At 38.7% G+C, this 19,486-nt stretch overlaps 1 protein-coding gene across 1 annotated transcript in view; it reads left to right on the forward strand.

The window, feature by feature from the left end:
- The window catches only part of MDN1 (midasin AAA ATPase 1), a gene marked incomplete at its 5' end in the record, with an annotated part of 107,633 nt that overhangs the window by 48,714 nt on the left and 39,433 nt on the right, over positions 1–19,486 (forward strand). The window contains 22 exons of the mRNA XM_082480739.1: positions 45–152; positions 502–690; positions 1,755–1,844; positions 1,955–2,215; positions 2,363–2,633; positions 3,346–3,505; positions 3,804–3,920; positions 5,155–5,363; positions 5,913–6,058; positions 6,946–7,148; positions 8,201–8,421; positions 9,474–9,587; positions 10,374–10,506; positions 11,167–11,276; positions 11,938–12,071; positions 12,745–12,905; positions 13,257–13,377; positions 14,486–14,696; positions 14,837–15,068; positions 16,234–16,360; positions 18,871–19,041; positions 19,188–19,402. Of these exons, the coding sequence (XP_082336865.1) occupies positions 45–152; positions 502–690; positions 1,755–1,844; positions 1,955–2,215; positions 2,363–2,633; positions 3,346–3,505; positions 3,804–3,920; positions 5,155–5,363; positions 5,913–6,058; positions 6,946–7,148; positions 8,201–8,421; positions 9,474–9,587; positions 10,374–10,506; positions 11,167–11,276; positions 11,938–12,071; positions 12,745–12,905; positions 13,257–13,377; positions 14,486–14,696; positions 14,837–15,068; positions 16,234–16,360; positions 18,871–19,041; positions 19,188–19,402 (3,704 nt within the window). The remainder of the gene's footprint in view (positions 1–44; positions 153–501; positions 691–1,754; positions 1,845–1,954; positions 2,216–2,362; positions 2,634–3,345; positions 3,506–3,803; positions 3,921–5,154; positions 5,364–5,912; positions 6,059–6,945; positions 7,149–8,200; positions 8,422–9,473; positions 9,588–10,373; positions 10,507–11,166; positions 11,277–11,937; positions 12,072–12,744; positions 12,906–13,256; positions 13,378–14,485; positions 14,697–14,836; positions 15,069–16,233; positions 16,361–18,870; positions 19,042–19,187; positions 19,403–19,486) is intronic.

Here is a 19,486-nt window from a genome sequence, read left to right on the forward strand (position 1 = left end):
ATTTTCTGACTATATCAACACTCGGCATGCTCTTGATTCTGCAGGTGTATGTTGATCCACTGTCAGCAGAAGATATGGAGTTTATTGGGAATACGCTGTTTCCTGCTATTGATAAAAGCATTATTGCTAAAATGGTTGCTTTCAATAATAAGGTAAATATGTATTTTAATTTCTTTTGTATAGAAGTAGGCAGAATGCAGTAAGATTTTGTGGGAGCATCGTACTGAATACTCATTTATAGAGTGTGAGAGGAAAAAGCAAAATTGAGCTGAGCGTTAGAGAATTACTAAAGGAGGGACAAAACTAAATCAGGCTTTAGTTCCTGACATCTTCAGAAAAGTGAATACGGCTTTCTCTTTCTATTGTCCTCTATCTTGTTAGCAGTGCCAAAGGCAGAAGTTCAGCTGATTTTTTAAAAAATATTGGAAGACCAGCACATGGGTGGAATAAAAGACTGTTTTTAGTTATTATTTTACGTTTTTTTATTTCTGCTTTTTCCAGATTGATAAAGAAGTAATGACTGAAAAAAAGTGGGGACAGAAAGGGGGTCCCTGGGAGTTTAACTTACGTGATCTTTTCCGCTGGTGCCAGCTTATGCTTGTTGACCAGTCACCAGGATGCTATGATCCAGGCCAGCATGTATTTTTAGTATATGGAGAACGAATGAGAACCAGGGAAGACAAGGAAAAGGTGAGCTGTGTTCTCCTTCCTTGCTCTTCAGAGTGTTGGGAAGTATTTCTAGAAATCCAAGTGTAAATTTGAAGATGCTTTGCAATTCTTTCATGGGCATTACCTCTTAAAAAAGAAGAATAGCTGTGTGTGGGGTTTTGTGGTTTAATATATGTACCTGCTCCCCTTGTCCATTAAAATATTACCTACTAGTATAAAAGCATAAAGCTGGTGTAAATGAAGGCAGGTAGAGTAACAAAGGACTTAAACAGAGCAAACCACAACATTCTTGTGTGATTCTGTATTAAATAATAACATTCTTATAGAAGTGGCATGAGTTGCGTGAATATTTGTGAGGAAAGAGAAGATAAATAGCACTGATATGGAGAGATTCTTAACATGGTTAGAAAGCATTTGTGTCAGTACAGTAAGTAAAAATAACGTTGCATAATTCTGCCCTTCCCTGACAGCATTCTTTAATTATTCTGCCTTAGATTTTATTGACTTTTCTTTATCTGTCACTTCTTTCATCTGCCTGTCAAATTGCTCCCCTCATTCTGTTAAACTCGCTGCTTAAAATTCCTCTAATAAAACACACTTGCTGCAGTTGTTACTCTACCTTTGCCACCTACTTATCCCTCTCTTGCGTAGAAATCCTTTGCTTTTGTTTAATTTCACAGCATTTAAATGGTATTAAACTAGAAGTCAATCAGATTGTAAGGCTGAAGTTACTTACTGAGTGTGATTGGATATTTTTCTCATGGGTTTACTTTCCCCTTCCTGTGGTGGTATTATCAAAAAGCTTATTTATGGAATGACTCCTTTCTTGGTATTTTGTTAAAGGGAAGGATTACTTACAGTATTTCAAGTCACAGGAAAGCGTGGTTAATAAATGGGTTGCTGTGGACAGCTCACACTCACTTTAATCACTTGCTGCACTTTGAATGAAATGATGCTTGTGATTAAACTGTGTTAGCTACTGTCTCGTGGCTGTGAAGCTTAGAGGGAATGCTACTTTAGAAGTAAATCTTTAGAACAATAAATAACTTAAGACTGTCTCTTTTTTGCTCTTTCAACTGTTTTAGGTTATATCTATATTTAGAGACATTTTTGGCCAGGAGGCTGATGTGTATACAGGAACCAGGGAGTTTCATATCACTCCATATAACGTTCAGGTAGGCTGTTGTCAAGAGGTTTTGTGCATGGAGAGAGAAGGAAGCAACTTGCACAGCTGAATTCCCATTTGCCTCTGATTACTTACCCATGTGCCTCTCATTTCTTCCAGATAGGTTATTCAGTTCTTTCTCGTGGCAACTATATTCCTCGTCCTGGCAGAAGTCTCTCGCTTCTGCATCATTCACTGCAGTCCCTCGAGCCTATAATGAAATGTGTGCACATGAGCTGGATGGTAATCCTGGTGGGTCCGGCAGCTGTTGGCAAAACCAGTCTTGTTGAGCTGCTGGCCCATCTCACCGGCCATCAACTAAAAATCATGGCAATGAACAGTGCAATGGATACAACTGAACTCCTGGGTGGATTTGAACAGGTAAATACTGTTTTGGTAATATGGTGATATTTCTCCTTCCTACTTAACAGTGGCCAGTCCGCTGTGATCTTAGCGTTTAAGCATCAAATGGAGCCTTAGGCACCACGGTCTTCTGGATGAACTAACTCCATAATGGTATGTTTGCAGGTTGATATCAATAGGCCATGGCAGCGCCTGTTGGAAAAAGTGGAGAATGCTGTGAGCACGCTAGTAAGGGACAGTCTTCTCCTGACAGAAATTTGTGCAGATGATGCTGAACTTGTGTTGCGTGCTTGGAGCAATTTCATTCTGAATTACAAACCCAAATCTCTGGGTGAAGGAGGTAGAAGTGTTACAGCTGAATTAGTGAGCAAACTGGAGGGAATACTTGTACTTACCCAGCGACTAAACAACAAAATAAATTCATACTCAAAGGCAGGTATGTATGATCAGCGATTTGAAGTAAGACTGTATTTTTCTCTAAAGAAAATAAATATAAATAAGTATAAATCTGCAGTGAAAGCTTGAGAAACCTTGGGGGTGCTCTTTGTAGTCAATACTGTTGCTTCATATTACTTACATAACAGCCTATCTACTGAAAAAATTACATTGGTGATGGTTCTTCTGGTTTGCTTTTTGTGTAGTTACATCTGGTAGCTGATTTGTCCTGTACTGAACCACTCGACATACGATGCAGTACAGCTCTTATCTTGTGTTCCTAAGAAAGGGAATTTGGATAGTCTATTCTTGTATTTGTTCTCTGAAGGATTAATCAGCCGAGCTTTACAAAAGTCAGCAGAATAATGCATGGGTTGTTTTTTCCTTTGTGTTTTTTTAATAAAGTCATTGTCTAAAATACGGCATTAATATCCATCAAACTTCATCTAATGGGGGAGAAGGGACAGAGGAAAGTGTCTGTTTAGGGAGAAAAGTGTCAGTCTAGTTTATATTTCTTTGTGCTTGCAAACCCTGTGTGTCCTCATGGATTTTGCCCATGGGACGCTATTTTAAGAGTTGGAGCCTCTGCTGTTATGTTCCTCTAAAAAGTAGGAAGCATACATGTTTATTAACAAAATAACTACTATTTTTCTTGAATGGAACAGGAAGCTATCTCAATAACAAGTCTTGATGCAAGATATTCTTCCTTTCAGAGTTTGCTCACCTGGTAGAAGAGTTCCGGTGTTTCAAGCTGCAGCAGGCTCAGGCTGCAGACCGTAACAGCCATGGCACTTTTGAGTGGGTGGATGGGATGTTGGTTCAGGCCCTGCAGTCTGGAGACTGGCTGTTGATGGACAATGTTAACTTCTGCAAGTAAGATTTTAGCGGCTTTGTTTCACTGAGTAAACCCTTGACCTCCCTAATTTACTTTGCCTCTTACTGTGTGGTTAACAACTTAATGTTTTGCATTTGATAACAATACATGGGAGCAGTAACTTAGATTTTCTGGAAGAGTGTCTTCCTTCTTAGACAGCTTAGCAGTTGATAGTTTTCCTGTTACCTTTTAACGTAATTAGCTGTTTGGAATTTTGCTTAAGACTGGTTGATTTCAGATCAGAAAGGCATCAAATTGTTACCTTTTTATAACCATATAAATTTCTTTTGAATATAGCCCTTCTGTGCTGGACCGCTTGAATGCTTTACTTGAACCGGGAGGCGTTCTTACCATGAGCGAGAGAGGTGTGATAGATGGCACAATTCCTACGATAGCTCCTCATCCAAACTTCAGGTGCTTTTCTGCTCTTTTTTCCTTTTTTTTTTTTTTTTTTTTTTTTTTTAATACCAAAGAGCAGGTTTGGGGGGGAAAAAAAGTCAGCTGTGAGCCAGTCTTTTAGTATTTTGAATGCTGTTCAGGTTGCCATGTACTATAGCTACTCTGTCTGTCAAGGAAGAAAATTGCACTGTGGTGAGCATATGATAGAATCATAGAATAGTTTAGGTTGGAAAGGACCTTGAAGAGGCCTTAAGAGGCTTGGTTTTATATTCCTGTTGCAGCATAGACTATTACACTGGAAAATTCATAGCAATATACCTCTGCCTTCTAATTTAGGATTTCAGCACTTCCCTGTTTCACTGTAATGGAGTTGACGATACATGTGTTGAAGATGGTGAAGTATTCGGATATGTTGGTAACAAAAGCTGGTATATGGATATAATTTTCCTCCCAGCTTTTTCCATTGCATCCATAAATTTGAGTTTCCTGCAGTGACAGAACTTCAACCAACCAAACAAACAAAAAACCAAACAAACCCAAAACCAAACAAACAAAAACCAACAAAACCCCAGACAGACAGTCTGTATTCTCTCAGACCTGAAGTAGTCTCTGGGAGAGATAGGAGGAGAACATACAGAGTATTCTCTATAATTCCTACTTTTTATAAATTCATGAAAAGAATATTGGGACTGATATGCTTTTGGTTTGTCTGAATTCGAAGCAAGATCTTTTTGACTTTTCAGAAACCTGTTTTTGCTGAATTGTATCTCAGAAGTTTTTTTCCTCCTTGATTTTAAGAGATGTCTATTGATAGTATGGACTTCTTGGGTGTTGGATACTTTGGTTTTTAAATAGCACAAATTTATCTGAAGCCATTGCTATGACTTTTAAAAGTCATCTTTATTGCTCAGAGGTGTAGTTCAACTTTTTTTTTGTAAGTAGGCAAATGATAAAATAGACATAGCTCAGACATAACTGAGTTAAAAATCATCCAAGATATCTGTGGCTAATTTCAAATTAGAAATCTGTATGAATAATTATACTTTAAATTTAGTAAATGTCTCTGGCTTTCTGGGTGTCAGTGTCCCCATTTTTATGAAGGTGAATTTACGTTATGGAAGAGCAGACTTGGTGGTTCCGGAGTGCTAGCTTAAAGCCCGAAGTTACGTCTGAAGAACCTAAGGCAGTTGGACTAGATGATCATTGTAGGTGCCTTCCAACTGAACTATTCTATTCTGATATCTGACAGGCTTTTCCTTTCCATGGATCCTGTTCATGGGGAAATATCCAGAGCCATGCGGAATCGTGGGATTGAAATTTACATTCCTGGGGAGAACGATGGAAACATATTGGACAATCTGGATTTGAAGTTACTTCTGCATAGTTTGGGTTTAGTGGGAGATAGCATCTGTGATGCACTTCTGGCTGTGCATTCAGAAACTAAGGCGGCAATAGCAGGTAAAGTCTGTTCAGTATTTGTTAATAACTCAGGCTCACTACATATATTTGGATTAACTCTTTAATATAAAAGCTTGGTTATTTTATTGTGTTATGTTCCGATATAAGTAAAGGCATAAACATATAATCTAGTTGTTTTGCGTTGTCTTTTGCATTCTCAGGAAGTAGGCCCAAACCCAAAAGATGGTAACTGGAGCGGTTTGTAAGGAAACATCAGATATTGGCAAATGTCAGTTGTCTATTCCTGTAGGAAAGGCAGTGGAAATCACCAAAATAGAGGGTTTGCACAAGGCCTATTCAAATTGTCCTTTGGAGCAAGATGACACTAAGTTTCATTCATCTCTGCTGTTTAACATCTTATTTTGAGCTGGTCGCTTGTTATTTATAGTCTTGTCATATTTTCTTATTAACCGTAGGAAGAACCCATTCCATTTTCAGGACCCAGTAGGATTCATTTATTTTGGATCTTCTTCAGGGTCTAAAGTGATGTTTGTCCACAGAGGTTTAAAGGGCTGACAATTACTAAACATTCATATCACTGTCTTTCAGGTTCTGTGTCATCTTTGTCACCTTTGCTTCAGGCTGCTGTGTTAATTGTGCAGCAGATAGAAAGAGGCATTGCATTAGCAAAGTCTTTTTACAGAGCCTGTTGGGAAGTTTATGGGCGCTCACAACAACTGCAGGTTAACCAAAAGGTAAAAGTCTTGTGTTTGAAAGCTCTTATTACATCATCTAGATCCGTGAAAAATATCATTTCATGAGGCTTAGTGTTTGAGATCCTCTGTTTTCTCAGTGCTTGAGCAAGGGGTTGAGGAAGATGATGCTCTTGGAGAGATGAACCAAACAATTTTAAACCTCCTCTCAGGCATCTGTCAGATGATGAAGAGGAGGGGTTAAGTCACATTGGGATGCTTTCTGTATCTTTTAGATTCTGAGCCTTTTTTGGCTCCAGTGTAATCAGTACAGTTCTGCATGTAACTAACAGATCAGTTGAAGCTCCAGAAGTTGTAGGTTTGGGTTGGTTTTTTTTGTATTGAATAGTGAAGTACAGTGAATTTCAGCTGTTACCTGTCCTTTCATGACATATTTTCTCAGCCTGGTGGCATGCTACTGGAGACAGAGGTCAGATGAGTGACAGTTGCATAAAACCTGTCAATCTGGGATGTGCTTATTGAGATATTCCCCAGGGGATAAATATGGTTTATTGGACACCTCGTCACTCCTTTGCAGCATAAGGGAGGCAGAGGATATGCCAGTTGGACTCTTGGCTTACTTGGTTTTTAACAGCTTCAGCTGAGATTTTGGGATATTGATAATGATTCATGGATAGCCTGAAACACTGTGCACACTGTCATATGGAGACAGCAATATTCACTTCCTATCTTAAACAGTACAGCATGTTGTTTCACTCATGCTTGGAATGTTTTGGTGCTTTTATCACGTAGGTTATATAGTGTTTGTAGAACATTTGATTTATAACGATTTCATAATAAATACATGTAATCAAAGAGTTCCCTGAGCTATTGTACTTGAATACATATTTGAATATGATTCTAAACTGCTTTTTGGTTGTTTGTTGTAGCTTGTGTTAGAATTGGTTACGAAGCATGCTTCATCTCTGGCTTCCCCTGAAACTTGGGGTGACTCCTTGCTAGCAATGGGATTGTGGCCAGACTCCCTACCTACAGGTCTGTTTGCAGCTGAAGACTCACTTCTTTCAACAGTCCGGAGTGATGCACAGGTCCTAATGTATTGTCTGAATAGATTAAACCTTAAAAACTGCAGGTAGGCAAGAAACACTTCTTATCTAATATATAAGAAACAAGCTATGTGTGAAATACTGGTTGCATTGTCATTATTCCCTGCAAAACTTTGTCTTGAGCAAATTGTGTGGGTAGAGACTGCGGTAGTCACACTCTGTAACCGAGGCTCCTGTTAGCTTTCTATGCAATAGCTACAAATACAAGTTTAATTATTTACTGGTTTATTCTTCAGTCCAAAATATTTACTGTATTCAATCTTCAATAAGTTTATTTGACCCATTTTGAGTTTAGTTAGGAGTAGGCATTTACAAGGTAATAAAAGCCCTAAAAATCTCTTATGTTGTTTTCCTTCTGAGTTTTAAAAAACGAGTATTTAATTAGTTTTAAATATAGTAATGTTCCTCTGCACTTTCTGCTTTCATGTAAACAATTATTCATTAGTTATTTTCGGTACAGTAGCTTCAGGTGAAAAACTTCCTCCTTCAAACAGAGCTGTTTGAAGGAAGTCTGATGTGCAGGAGCCATATGCAAGAAATCATTAAAAGATTTCTTGAGCAATGTAACTGTTGTGAAAACAACACTGGTGCAAAATCTTCCTTCCTGCCTGCTTTGCTTAGTGACCTACTGTGGACAGGTACTATGGTTTGCTTCCAGTGAAAGAACAAGCTGTAGAAGTTAGTACTAAAATATAATGTTGAAATTGTACAACCTTAGCAACGTACTGTTTTTTCTGTCAATGGCACTTCTATCTTTGTCTTCTTTAACCTACCTTTGCATATTGTTCTGGTGCACAAATCAATTAAATTTCTTAGTGAAATGCTGTGGATATTCACTTCCTACCAAAAATTCATGCAGTGCCAGAAGTGAGTTCCTAATAGTAGACACGCCCAACTGATTTGAAATTGGAAACTGGCTTTAAAGCTAAATAAAGAAAAGAAGAGGAGAGGTAGTTGCTTTGCTACCTTATTGCCTAAAGACGGTTGCAGGCAGCATAGCTTGACTTGCAAAATATATTCTTTCCTGGAGATGGCAGTTTGAGTCTTGATTGCTGGACTTCACTACTTTGTGTTTCAGGACACTACCACTGACTCTGCAAGATCTTAAAAAAATTATGCAGTCCACTAATCCTGAGAGTCTCAGATTCAGTGCTGTTGAGATAGATGCAAACTGGATGGATGAAATAGAAGTTCTCCAGGCTTCAGTGAAATTGTTCATAGAAAAAGCAACCAATCAAGATTGGACATTGAGAGTTAAATGGCTTAACTCCTTAGCCAAAAATCTGCCACAGGTGCTTGGTATGTAATTATTTAACTTTCTCTTTTGCCAAGGGCTGGTTTATTACATTTTCACAAATCCTAAGTCTATGAAAACATTCAGACCATTCAAATGATCCGATATGAAAGTTCTCAACTGTCCACACTAAATCAAGGACATTGAGACTCCCAGGAGGGACAGAAACAGGTTGTGCATATTGGGGACAACAGGAGGCTTTGGGCTAAACATTGCCTTTTATTGTTCAAGCGTGTGTGTAATTTCTACTGCTTCTGAGTTACAGTTATTTTTTGATGGCTCTTTGTCTATGTAAGCATATATGCCTTTCTGTTCACTCTTTTTTTTTTTTTATAATGATAGTAAAAGCAGTAAAAGGCCTTCTGTTTATTTGGTATTAAAATACAAATTGTTAGAAAGTGTGGAAACTGCAGAACTGAGATTTCCTGAATCTGTGTTGCCTGAACATTCAGGAACCAGCTGAGATGAGGTATTCAGTGATTAATTACATTAAGCGCGTTAAACTTGTGGAGAATTAAGACAGGCATTAGTCCAAGTAACTCATATGCTTAGCTTCCTTGTACAGTGTGAAATCTCAGTCTGTGTTGTCTCTATATGAATGGGATTGCTCTTCCTTAATCTTGCTGTCTTTCCAGGCAGGTGTGTCTATAAACTAGAAAATATCCAGAAAGTTAATTTAATGACAGGTGTGCTCTTATGGGATTTTTATTTTTATTTTTATTTTAAATTGGGGGAAAAAAAGTAAAAAATAGATGTACTGAGAGGAATGTTTGAAGGTATAAACTCATGGATTTTCACAAACCATATTTTTAGCAGCGTACATGGAGTATCACCAGTTTAACTAGAACACTTTACTGGATTTATCTCTTTGGCTGTGATATTCTGACTGCTTTTAAGACCTCTTGGAGCTAATACAAAATAAGAGCAACCAGCACATCCAAAGTGCATGCACAGATAAGATTCAGGCTGCTTGTGCTGGCTTAGTTGAAGTTATTTTTGGTTATTTGTGCTAAACACTCTGTCTTTTACACCTATGTTTCCTCTCCTTCACCTACAGATCCAGTGCGGATTCAGCTGGAAGCAGGTGCTGTAGCCCTTGGTAATTTCTATGCCAGTCCCCTCTCATCTGGAGTCAGTAACATGATCAAGTTGCTGCAGCCAACTATGACAGGTATTTCTGAAAAAAAAATTGATGTAAGACATTGGGGCTTCCTTTATGTGTTCTCTGAACACACTGCAACCCTTCTTAGGTAATGTGTGTAACACAATAACGGCTGAATTCTGACTATATGTTGCTTTTGTTGCAAAAGAAGTAACAACAAAGCCATTCTTGCTGTCTAGAACTGCTAGGCAAATTAGGTATGAGTGCTATGACTATGAATCCTGACCGTGTATCTGTGGCCCAGGCTTATTCCTACAGTTCGGGCTTAAGCGATGTTCTTAAGAGTGATGCATATATCTACTGCCTTTCTTACTGAATGGTTTAGCCATCCTGATTTTTTTCCCAGCATTTATTGTGTTGGCCCATCGGAAACCTATGTTGAGGCCTATTTTCCCTTGGTGTTTTACGGGGAGCTCAGGCCTGTGGCTTCCTTTCCCAGCTTGTTAGGTGCATGAAAGCTACATACAGTGACACTGGACCCTGTATGGATGGTTCTGGGTATCTCGCCTGGACTGTGAAAGGAAAAGGGAGTTGGACTTGAGCTTCCAGGCTTTTTTGGATGCTCTGGCCACTGGTTAATTTTCTTTCACTGTTCTGTTTTACAGAACCCGCAGTCAATCAACTTAATGCATTTCTGTTTGGGTACCTCGAGTGAGGGAGCTTAAGACTCTGCCTTCCTCTTAGGCTTCCTTCTTTCTTTCCCTAATGTTTTTGTACTGGCAGGGGCATCAAGGAAAGTCTTTCACTGAATAGTGTTTCCACTGCTGTCCTGTCTTGGCTTGTTTGCTTTCCCAGATGAACATGTGATGCCTTTGGACCCAAGATGGAATATGCCATTTTTGGATATCATTAGAAATTCGATGAACTTTGATACAGAAATGGAACACACAGATCAGCTTCTGATCCTTTTGAAGTCTGTAGCAAATCGGTGAGTTACAAAAAAAGCTTATGAAGATTGCCAGATGACTGCAATCAGTGCTGCATAAACACTTGTGGTATCTGCCAAGTATGTCTTTAGGTTTTGATAGATATGCTCTAACATATGAGGAAGAGGTTTTGTACAGGTATTTAAATTCTTTGCTTCTGTTTTCTGTAGATGCAAGCTATAACAAATCACTTAATGTAGGGAACAGGGCTCCCAGTATTCACTCTAGGCTGGAGTACTTCAAGGACAAACCAGAGCTGTGGGATAAAGCATAAAAAAGGCAATAGCAGCGGTGTGAAATCTCCGACATAACACTTAAATAGTTGCCCTGCTTTGGGATTTAGACTGCTTTTCCTAATAACAGCAAAAAGTACACAGATTTTGCAGTTACAGTACAATGAAGCAACTGTTCATATATCCTACAGGTGGTAGTGTTGCATCTGCTTAGTAGCTCGCTGCTTTTTCCTTCCTGCTGATTGCTGAAGTCAGGAATCTGCTCTTTGTGAAGCTTGCTTCTGCAGAAACCATATTCAAGCAATTAGTTACGCTGCACTTGATTCTCAGTTCATAATACAATGAAATGTTACTTTGTACTTCACCATTCTCATAAGGCAGAGGCTTTAAAATGATACTGAATTTCAAACAACTTAATTTTTAATTCAGGGCAGTATTATTTCTTAACCGAGAAAAAAGAAGCTACACCGAGAAGAATTTGATTACCAGCAAGAAACCAAGAAATAGTGTTTTAAGAATGTCTCTAGATTTCCACAAAGGTGAGTTGATTTTCGCTGTTCCTTTCAGTTCTATGGTCAACTTTAAATATGGTTAATTAGGACTGTTACGGAACGTGTACTTTAAACGTGGTGTGTCCTGAATGTGTGAAGGAAGATGGTGTGAATGTAAAGTAGTCAGATGAGGACTAATATGATATGCAAAACATTACTCTTAAATTAGATATACCTTATGCTACAGCATTTATGTCCAACCTCTACTAGGTAGTGAGTGCACGTAATTTGTCTCTTATCTAAACTTTAGGAAAATGATGGAGAGAAATTGGAATTGTCTTTTGTCTTTAGTGAGTAAGAATAGCCAAATGCTTCAGTTGTGCTTTTGTTCTAATCCTCTTTCTATTGTTTTATGTAATAAGGATGTTTACTCCTAAAACAAAGAGGAAAACTTTACTGATGAAGTTAGGATATTGCATAGAAGCAGTTGATCAATGTTTCCTTCATTCTGGATTATTTTTATATTAAATGCTTAGAAGCAATACAGAATTGTGCAAATAGTGAAAGAATATTTTTTGTTACTTTGATTCTTAGATCTTTTTGAGTTTCTTTCCCCCAACCACAGAGATCAGAAATCAATCCTTACTTGTCCTGTTATGTGGCTGTAATATTCAGTCTCTCCCTTCCTTTCCTTCTTGCCCAAACTCAGATCCAGGAAGTTACACCTGCCTTCCTCATGCAGTCGTCGTCAACCTTGCTGCTTTCTTTGAACTTTGGGATGCATTTGCATTTCACTGGGTGAAGTCTACTCAGGTGGCCTTAAGTGATGATGACATGCATGACGTGAGTGAACTTTTCATAGTAAATTTATGGAAGTTATGTGAAACTAGGCAGTGTGCAGACCACTAGTTTCAGGGACCATGAAATAAAGGGAAGTGTCTTTACTGGTATTCAGAATAGGCCTGACACCTGGCAAATATCATGTTTATTTCAGTGGCTGTATTTGTGCTCCATCTTCTCATTTCTTGGTGTGGAATGTAGGTTTTCAGCCTGTAGATATTCAGGGTGGGAATTATCTTACCTAAATGTACACACCTGGGACCTAGATATCCATTGTGCCATAGAAGTGCCTGCTTCTCTCCGCTAGTGATAAAGGAAGTATCCACACCCATCTCGCATAAAGATATCTGAACCTGGTATTTTGACATGCATGTCACAGGGCTGGTTCACTTCTCCCTCTCCCTTTTCAGACTGTGGAGATCATTTTGCTGAAATCTGACTTGGTGCAGGGATTACTTATTTTTGACTTGTGTAGTTCCACGGCAGAGCCCTGCAGTATTTTTAGAAAACAAAGTTGAGTGCTAGTTGTGTGCCACTAAGTATAAAGCATTACACGATTCTGAAATTAATAGGAGTGACAATATTTTTGCATTTTTCTCCTGCTTGAAGTAAAAAGGGTTCTGTAACATGCAGGGCTCAGCAATGAAAAACTGTAACCTTTTTGATTTCTTGTTAGATTTTATACTGCTTGCTGTGGCGTGACCGGTTCTGGGCAGTCTCTGACACTGTGACAGTGGATTCGCCAGGGTTGTCACTTCTGTGTCTGCACTGGCACTGGGTTATGAAGCATCTAATTGACAGAATTCCTCAGATGCTTATTGGATCAGACCAGCACAAGTGAGTGGTTTTGATTTGTGTTTCTGTTAAATGAGTGTATAAATTACCCTTTTGTTAGTATTATAGCTAATTAACATTGTTTGCTGTTAGTGTCCAAGTTGTGTTCCATTAGTAATGCAAGTCCAATGTATAACATAGCTGTTCATTTTAAAAATTCAGGTTTCTTAGCACTGGGCTTCTTCCCAAACCATCATCAAGAATTTTTACCCATTTTCTGTACTTTAAAGTTAAGTTGCTCCTTTAGTGGAAGGTTAAGAGAATGGACTTTCCTTTCTTGTGTGTCCTTTTACCTTTTTTTCTCAAATTCTGATTTAACTGTGTGGGTTCTTTATTTTTTTTTTAATCTCTAAGGTTTTCCAAGGAAATTCAATCTGTTTCACAGCAGATTCAGAGCTGCTTGGCCAATCCTGCTGGTATTTCTGCCAATATGAAGATACTACAGAAGTCTCTAGGAAGACCTCTTCCTTTTAAGGTATTGGTACTCTGTTTGCAAAAGACTTGTATTTCCAGCAACGTTCAAATTTGCTTTAAAATAATCATAAAGATTTATAGCACTTGCTTTCCAGGCCAGCAAAAATGCATTCCTTTTGGACTTGTTAGATTGATTAAAAAAGCTATTTCAGCAATATGTTAATTTACATCTTTTTTGTGAAATGTATCACTTATCTAGATAGCATTTCTACTATTGATTATGCTTTGTATAGATAGCAGTTATTTAATATAGGCTGGTGGACAAACATAAAAATATTACTCTGTTCTGGATACTTTGAATATCACTATGCCACTTGCTTATTTAGTGAACATACGGGTATATAGAATAGAACAGGTACTTCTTTTTATACAGCATATGATGGGGCTGCCTTATGGCTTACCACGAGAGAAAGCCTCTTAACTCTGACAGTTTTTTTTCTTAAGTTATTTCACCAACTGGTGTCATTCAATAAAAAAATCTTAAAGTAAAATTTTCTAAAGAATATAAGTCCCTTTTTAAAAGCAGGGCACAAGTAGACATGTAGGTTTCTCAAGTTGGTGATCAGTAATTAGACCTAGGTTTTTATGTCCTTATCTCTCAAAGTTACTCAGCTGTTAAAAAATGCATGTAGTTACTTTGTGGGACTTCAAAGAACATTCAGTGCTCACTGAGAATTTTGGGAGGTTTTTCTAGGCATCCAAATGTATTTAAGTTGCAGGTATAAAATTCCAGTTTCTTTTAAGTGACAGTAGCTTCTGGAGTTTTTTATTAATTTGTGTATTTATTGTCCTTAGTTCAGGTAAGTTACTGTGTTGAGGTATTGTTTGTCTGCATAATCTATGTAGTTTCTTCATGATGGGGAAAAAAAAGACTTGAAAAGGAGGAATTGTGGCCAACTATTTCAATTTCTGTCTTCCTGCTGTATTGAGTAGGGCTACAAAAGAATTATTAAGTTGTTGCAGGCTGGTTTATATATACTTGTATTTCAGTCGTGTGCATGTGAATTTGAAATCTTAGTTCTGACTGCAATCACAGATCCTGTTTGTTGTGTTATTAGCGCTGCTGAAACAAATTGCCACTTGTTCAAATGCCCTTTTTGTGTTTCCAGGATAAGCTGGGCATGGAATGTTTTTCGCAGTTAAAAGTTCTCAGCAAACCACTTAACATCTCAGAGCTAAGATTGGTCTTTGGAGAAAGTAGATGGCAGGAAAAAATGTGCTGTCTGAAAATTGCTGCCACTGGATGGAAGATGAAGAAAGCATTGCTGCAAGCTGATGGCCTGATAATTAGAGCTAATCATTTAGAAGATGTTAGTCTGGGTAGGTAACACTTTTGAAGACCCTAACAGGATGACTTCTGCCATCTCTGTTCTTTCTGTATACAAATGGAAAGGATGTGAAATGTTCACTGGCAAGAAATAGTACGTGCATTTATGTGCCTCTTGTGCTCTGTCAAACAGGTCAACTAAAGATTTTTTTGAAAGCTGTACATTCACAACTAAGAGCAGAAGGAGTTATATATAGTCATTCAGAAGAAAGGTTTACTGAAGATACCATCTCCAACAAGTTAGACCGTGCCTTGTTAAACCAGCTCTGCAGTCGGGTTCAGCTGTGGCCTGCAATGGAATACATAGGCATGCTCTGGCAGTACAAACTAACAGCAGATTATGTGGCCAAGGCTCGTGCAAGAAGGTAAGAAGAAGGTCAGAGAAAGAAATCCTATATTCCTTTCATGAGATTCAGTATCCCTAGCTAAAAGCTGTAACTTTGGTACTTTACATTTGTATGTAAACCCATGTGTGTACTTATGTATTAATATATATGGCTGTGTTTATATGCATATATTTGTATGTGGTGCACACATGCTTATATTTATGTATATAAATGCATATGCACTCCTTGTCTGCATGCAAAATTGTACTTGGGCAGCTATTAAAAGTATTAGCAAATGGAGTAGTATAGCATTATAATGGGGAAATAGTTTTATCGTTTTCTAACGTACTTTATTGAGGCAAATATAGGAATGCTAATGTCCAAACCCCTTGGAGTAAACACATTAGACTCCAGAAATTGCTTTATTAACAGTAGAATGGATTATAGGTGAAGGAAAACAAACCCTTTATGTAGTAAATGGTACATAGTATTTTCCTTTTGGAAATACATAGTATTTGCCTTTTAATGAAATAGAAGAGTTGTTGATATTAAGAATTAACATGAAGATGTTTATCACCGTGTTGCTGGGGGCTACTGCAGAAAGACTAAGTTAGACCTGGTGATGGAGAAAGTACACTAGTATGCTTGCTACCTTTTATGTAAACTACACACATATACTTGTATTTTAAATTATTAATGTTATTAATTTAAGAAGTGTTTAAGAAGTTTAAGGGGCCAAGTCTATTTACTTACTGACTGTTTTACCGTTCCTTAAAAAAGAGCTCTTCATTTCTAGATTTCAGTGAAAGTAATTTTTTGTGCAATGAGACTCCTAGTATCACTGATTCATTCTTGAATTCAACAAAGTTCTGATTTTCACAAGAACTATAAACTTGGAAGACAGTTTGCCTCAAATGTTTTGTATGTTTTGCTGAACATGTAGATTATAGCTACACAAGATTCCACTTCTTCGCCATTTTCTTGTATTTAGATTTTGCCAACTTTGAAGGATACAAGTGTTTTGAGTATTATTTCAGTGCTTTTTCTTCTCCAACATTTAAAATGCTGTCATTTTAACCTTTCAGGGAGTCTTTGTTATTGAGACTTTGCCTGCCATTCTCAATTTGTTTTACTATCCAAATGATTTATTTCATGTGCCCTGCTTAAGTGTTACTTAGACTGTACTTCTTTTACCTGCTTACAGGGAGAACTGCAGTCAAGAACTGAGCATATGTTCAGACCTACTTCAGCTTATAGCTTTTTCCCTGAAGTTGACACCAGCTGCTTCTCACCAGCTATCTGGACTGTGGCACTTATTACACCTTAATGAAGTAAGAACAAGTTTTAGTTTAATTCATCTTACAGAAGTTTTCAACAGGGTCTTCAAAATAGGTATAGCTCTGTAAGATTTTTGATGTGCAGTTTTTCTACCTGTGCCTGACAATAATTGTTCCTTCTTTTAATAAGAAAGGTTATTAAATGTGAGCTTGCAAAAAAAGGTAATTAAAACACAACATAAAAACATCAATAAAACACCACAAAGTCTTAAATAACATAGTTCTGTATGATCTAGTTTGGTACTGTTGTTCCAGTCATCTATCTATGGATGAATGGGACTAGAAGAATGAGGTATCGTCCACTGTAGAAGAAGATCAGGTTCAAGACCAGCTGAGGAACCTGAAGGTGCACAAATCCATGGGACCTGATGAGATACATCTGTGGGTCCTGAGGGAACTGGCAGATGAAGTTGCCAAGCCACTATTCATCATATTTGAGAAATCATGCCAGTTTGAACTTCCCGCTGACTGGAAAAAGGGAAACATAACTCCCATTTCCATTGTTAAAAAGGGAAAAAGGTGAAGACCCGGGATCTACAAGCTGGTCAGTCTGACCTCTGCACCCAGCAAGATCATGGAGCAGACCTGGGAACTCTAGTAAGGCACATGGAAAATAAAGAGGTGGCCAATGACAGCCAACATGGCTTCACTAAAGGCAAATCGTGCTTCACAAGTTTGGTGGCCTTCTACAGCAGGGTTACGGTGTTGGTAGATAAGGGAAGAGCAACAGACATCATCTACCTGGACTTGTACAAAGTATTTGATACTGTCATGCATGACATCCTTGTTTCTAAATTGGAGGCATGTGGATGTGATGGATGGACCACTCAGTGGGTAAGAAATTGACTGGATGGCCATACTTAAAGAATTGCAAGTCAATGGCTCCATGTCCAAGTGGAGACCAATGACAAGTGGTGTTCCTATAAGGGGTTGGTATTGGGACCAGTGCTGTCTAACATCTTTTTTGGCAACATGGACAGTGGGATTGAGTGCACCCTCGGCAAGTTTGCTGACAACACCAAGCTGTGTGGAGCCGTTGACACACTGGGGGGAAGGGATGCCATCTAGAGAGAGCTGGACAGGCTTGAGAGGTGGGCCTTTGAAGCTCCACAAAGCCAAGTGCAAGGTCCTGCACATGGGCCGGGGCAATCCCATGCACAAATACAGGTTGGGCAGAAAATGGATTGAGGCAGCCCTGAGGAGAAGAACTTGGGAGTGTTGGTGGAGGAGAAACTCAACATGAGCTGTCAATGTGCATTCACAGCCCAGAAAGCCAACCATATCCTGGGCTGCATCAAAAGAAATGTGGCCAGCAGAACGAGAGAGGTGATTCTGCCCCTCTACTCTGCTCTCGTGAGACCACAGCTGGAGTACTGCATCCAACTCTGGCGCCCTCAACATAAGAAAGACATGGACCTGTTGGAGGGAGTCCAGAGGAGGGCCATGAAGATGATGAGAGGGCTGGACCACCTCTCCTATGAAGACAGAGGGAGTTGGGATTGTTCAGCCTGGGGAAGAGAAGGCTCTGGGGAGACCTTATAGCAGCTTTCCAGTACCTAAAGGGGACCTACAGAAAAGATGGGGAGAGGCTCTTTATCAGGGAGTGCAGTGATAGGACAAGGGGTAACAGTTTTAAATTGAAAGAGGGTAGATTGAGCATAGATATTAAGAAGAAATTTTTCACTGTGAGTGTGGTGAGGCACTGGAACGGATTGTCCACAACAGAAGTTGTGGATGCCTCATCCCTGTAAGTGTTCAAGGCCAGGCTGGATGGGTCTTTGATCAACCTGGTCTCGTGGAAGGTGTCCCTGCCCATGGCAGGGGGTTTGGAACTAGATAATCTTTAAGGTCCCTTCCAACCCAAACCATTCTGTGATTCTATGATCTGTGACTGAACGGAAAACAGGAAATTGATTGAATGCCAGGTGTCAGCCTGGTTGTAGCTATGTGTTCCGAGTAATTTTGCACTGAAAAATCCTTGCCTCTGTTCCTGTGCCTCTAAACTTTTTTTTAGGTCTGTGTTGCAAATCGAATAGACTGAGACAGTTACTTGATACATTTTCTGTAGAGCATTTAATATGTCAGAAATTCTGATCGGTTAACATTCAGCTATGATACAGTGGTGGTTGTGTTCCCACAAAGCTCATTAAACCAGCAAGTTTATTTTAAATGCTTCAGAGCAGAATATTGGATAGCTTTATCTGTTTAATGCTTATGCAACCTTATGTATGATAACAAAATAGACTAGAGGCTGTATTCTGAAAACTTGCTCTGTAAACACACTGCATATTCCACAGACAGAAGGAGGCAGTACTGACCTCAGGAAGTGTACTCTTTTTGTTGAGAGGAGATGCAAGCAAATGCTATCTGAATTTGAAAAGGATCTTGAAGAATATTGTGTACTATCCTTACTGAAAAAGTGGCATACTCTGTGTGTGTGTGCACTTGATTCTTTTTTGCTCCCAGTAAATTATTTTCAGCCCTAGGTCTTTCTCTCCTCTTAGATATCGTCTGAAGAAATGTCTATTCTGTCATCTCAACTAGTTAATGCTGTATTAGCATCCTTTTGGAACAGTACTTTCACCATGGACCCAGACTACTGGTTGACTTGGAGGCCACTACCTGCAACAGAGGAAAAGAACTTTTCTAAATCCCATATGAACTGTTCTATGAAGGTTTGTCTCTTCTGGCCTAATCAAACATCTAGGCTGAATACTTGTTTATTAAATAATTTAACAGATTTCTAAAGCAATTTTTTAAGTTTTAGCATAGTCAATACAAGTTGCATCTGAAAAATCTAATTCTTAATCTCTTAATTTAGGGCCCAGGTATTTTGACTCGAGCCGTTTTCTCAAAGTGCTTCTTTGAAATTCTAACTAGCAGCAGCAAGACAAGCCAGTGGGATGTGAGTGGGCTTCCTGTTCTGTCGTCATCCCATGTGACACTGGGAGAATGGATGGAGAGAGCACAGCAGCTTCATGAAGTCAGCACAGCACTATGGACCAACCTGGCTGTCTCTTCAATAGCAGATTTTAGGTACTAAGACCTCTCTTCCACATATACATTGTTTAAATCAGGCACGTTACAGAAGTTTGCTTACGATGTGTAAATTTTTTTCAT

The sequence above is a fragment of the Vanellus vanellus genome, assembly GCF_965231255.1.
Source record: "Vanellus vanellus genome assembly, chromosome: 3".
In the NCBI taxonomy this organism is placed as follows: domain Eukaryota; kingdom Metazoa; phylum Chordata; class Aves; order Charadriiformes; family Charadriidae; genus Vanellus; species Vanellus vanellus.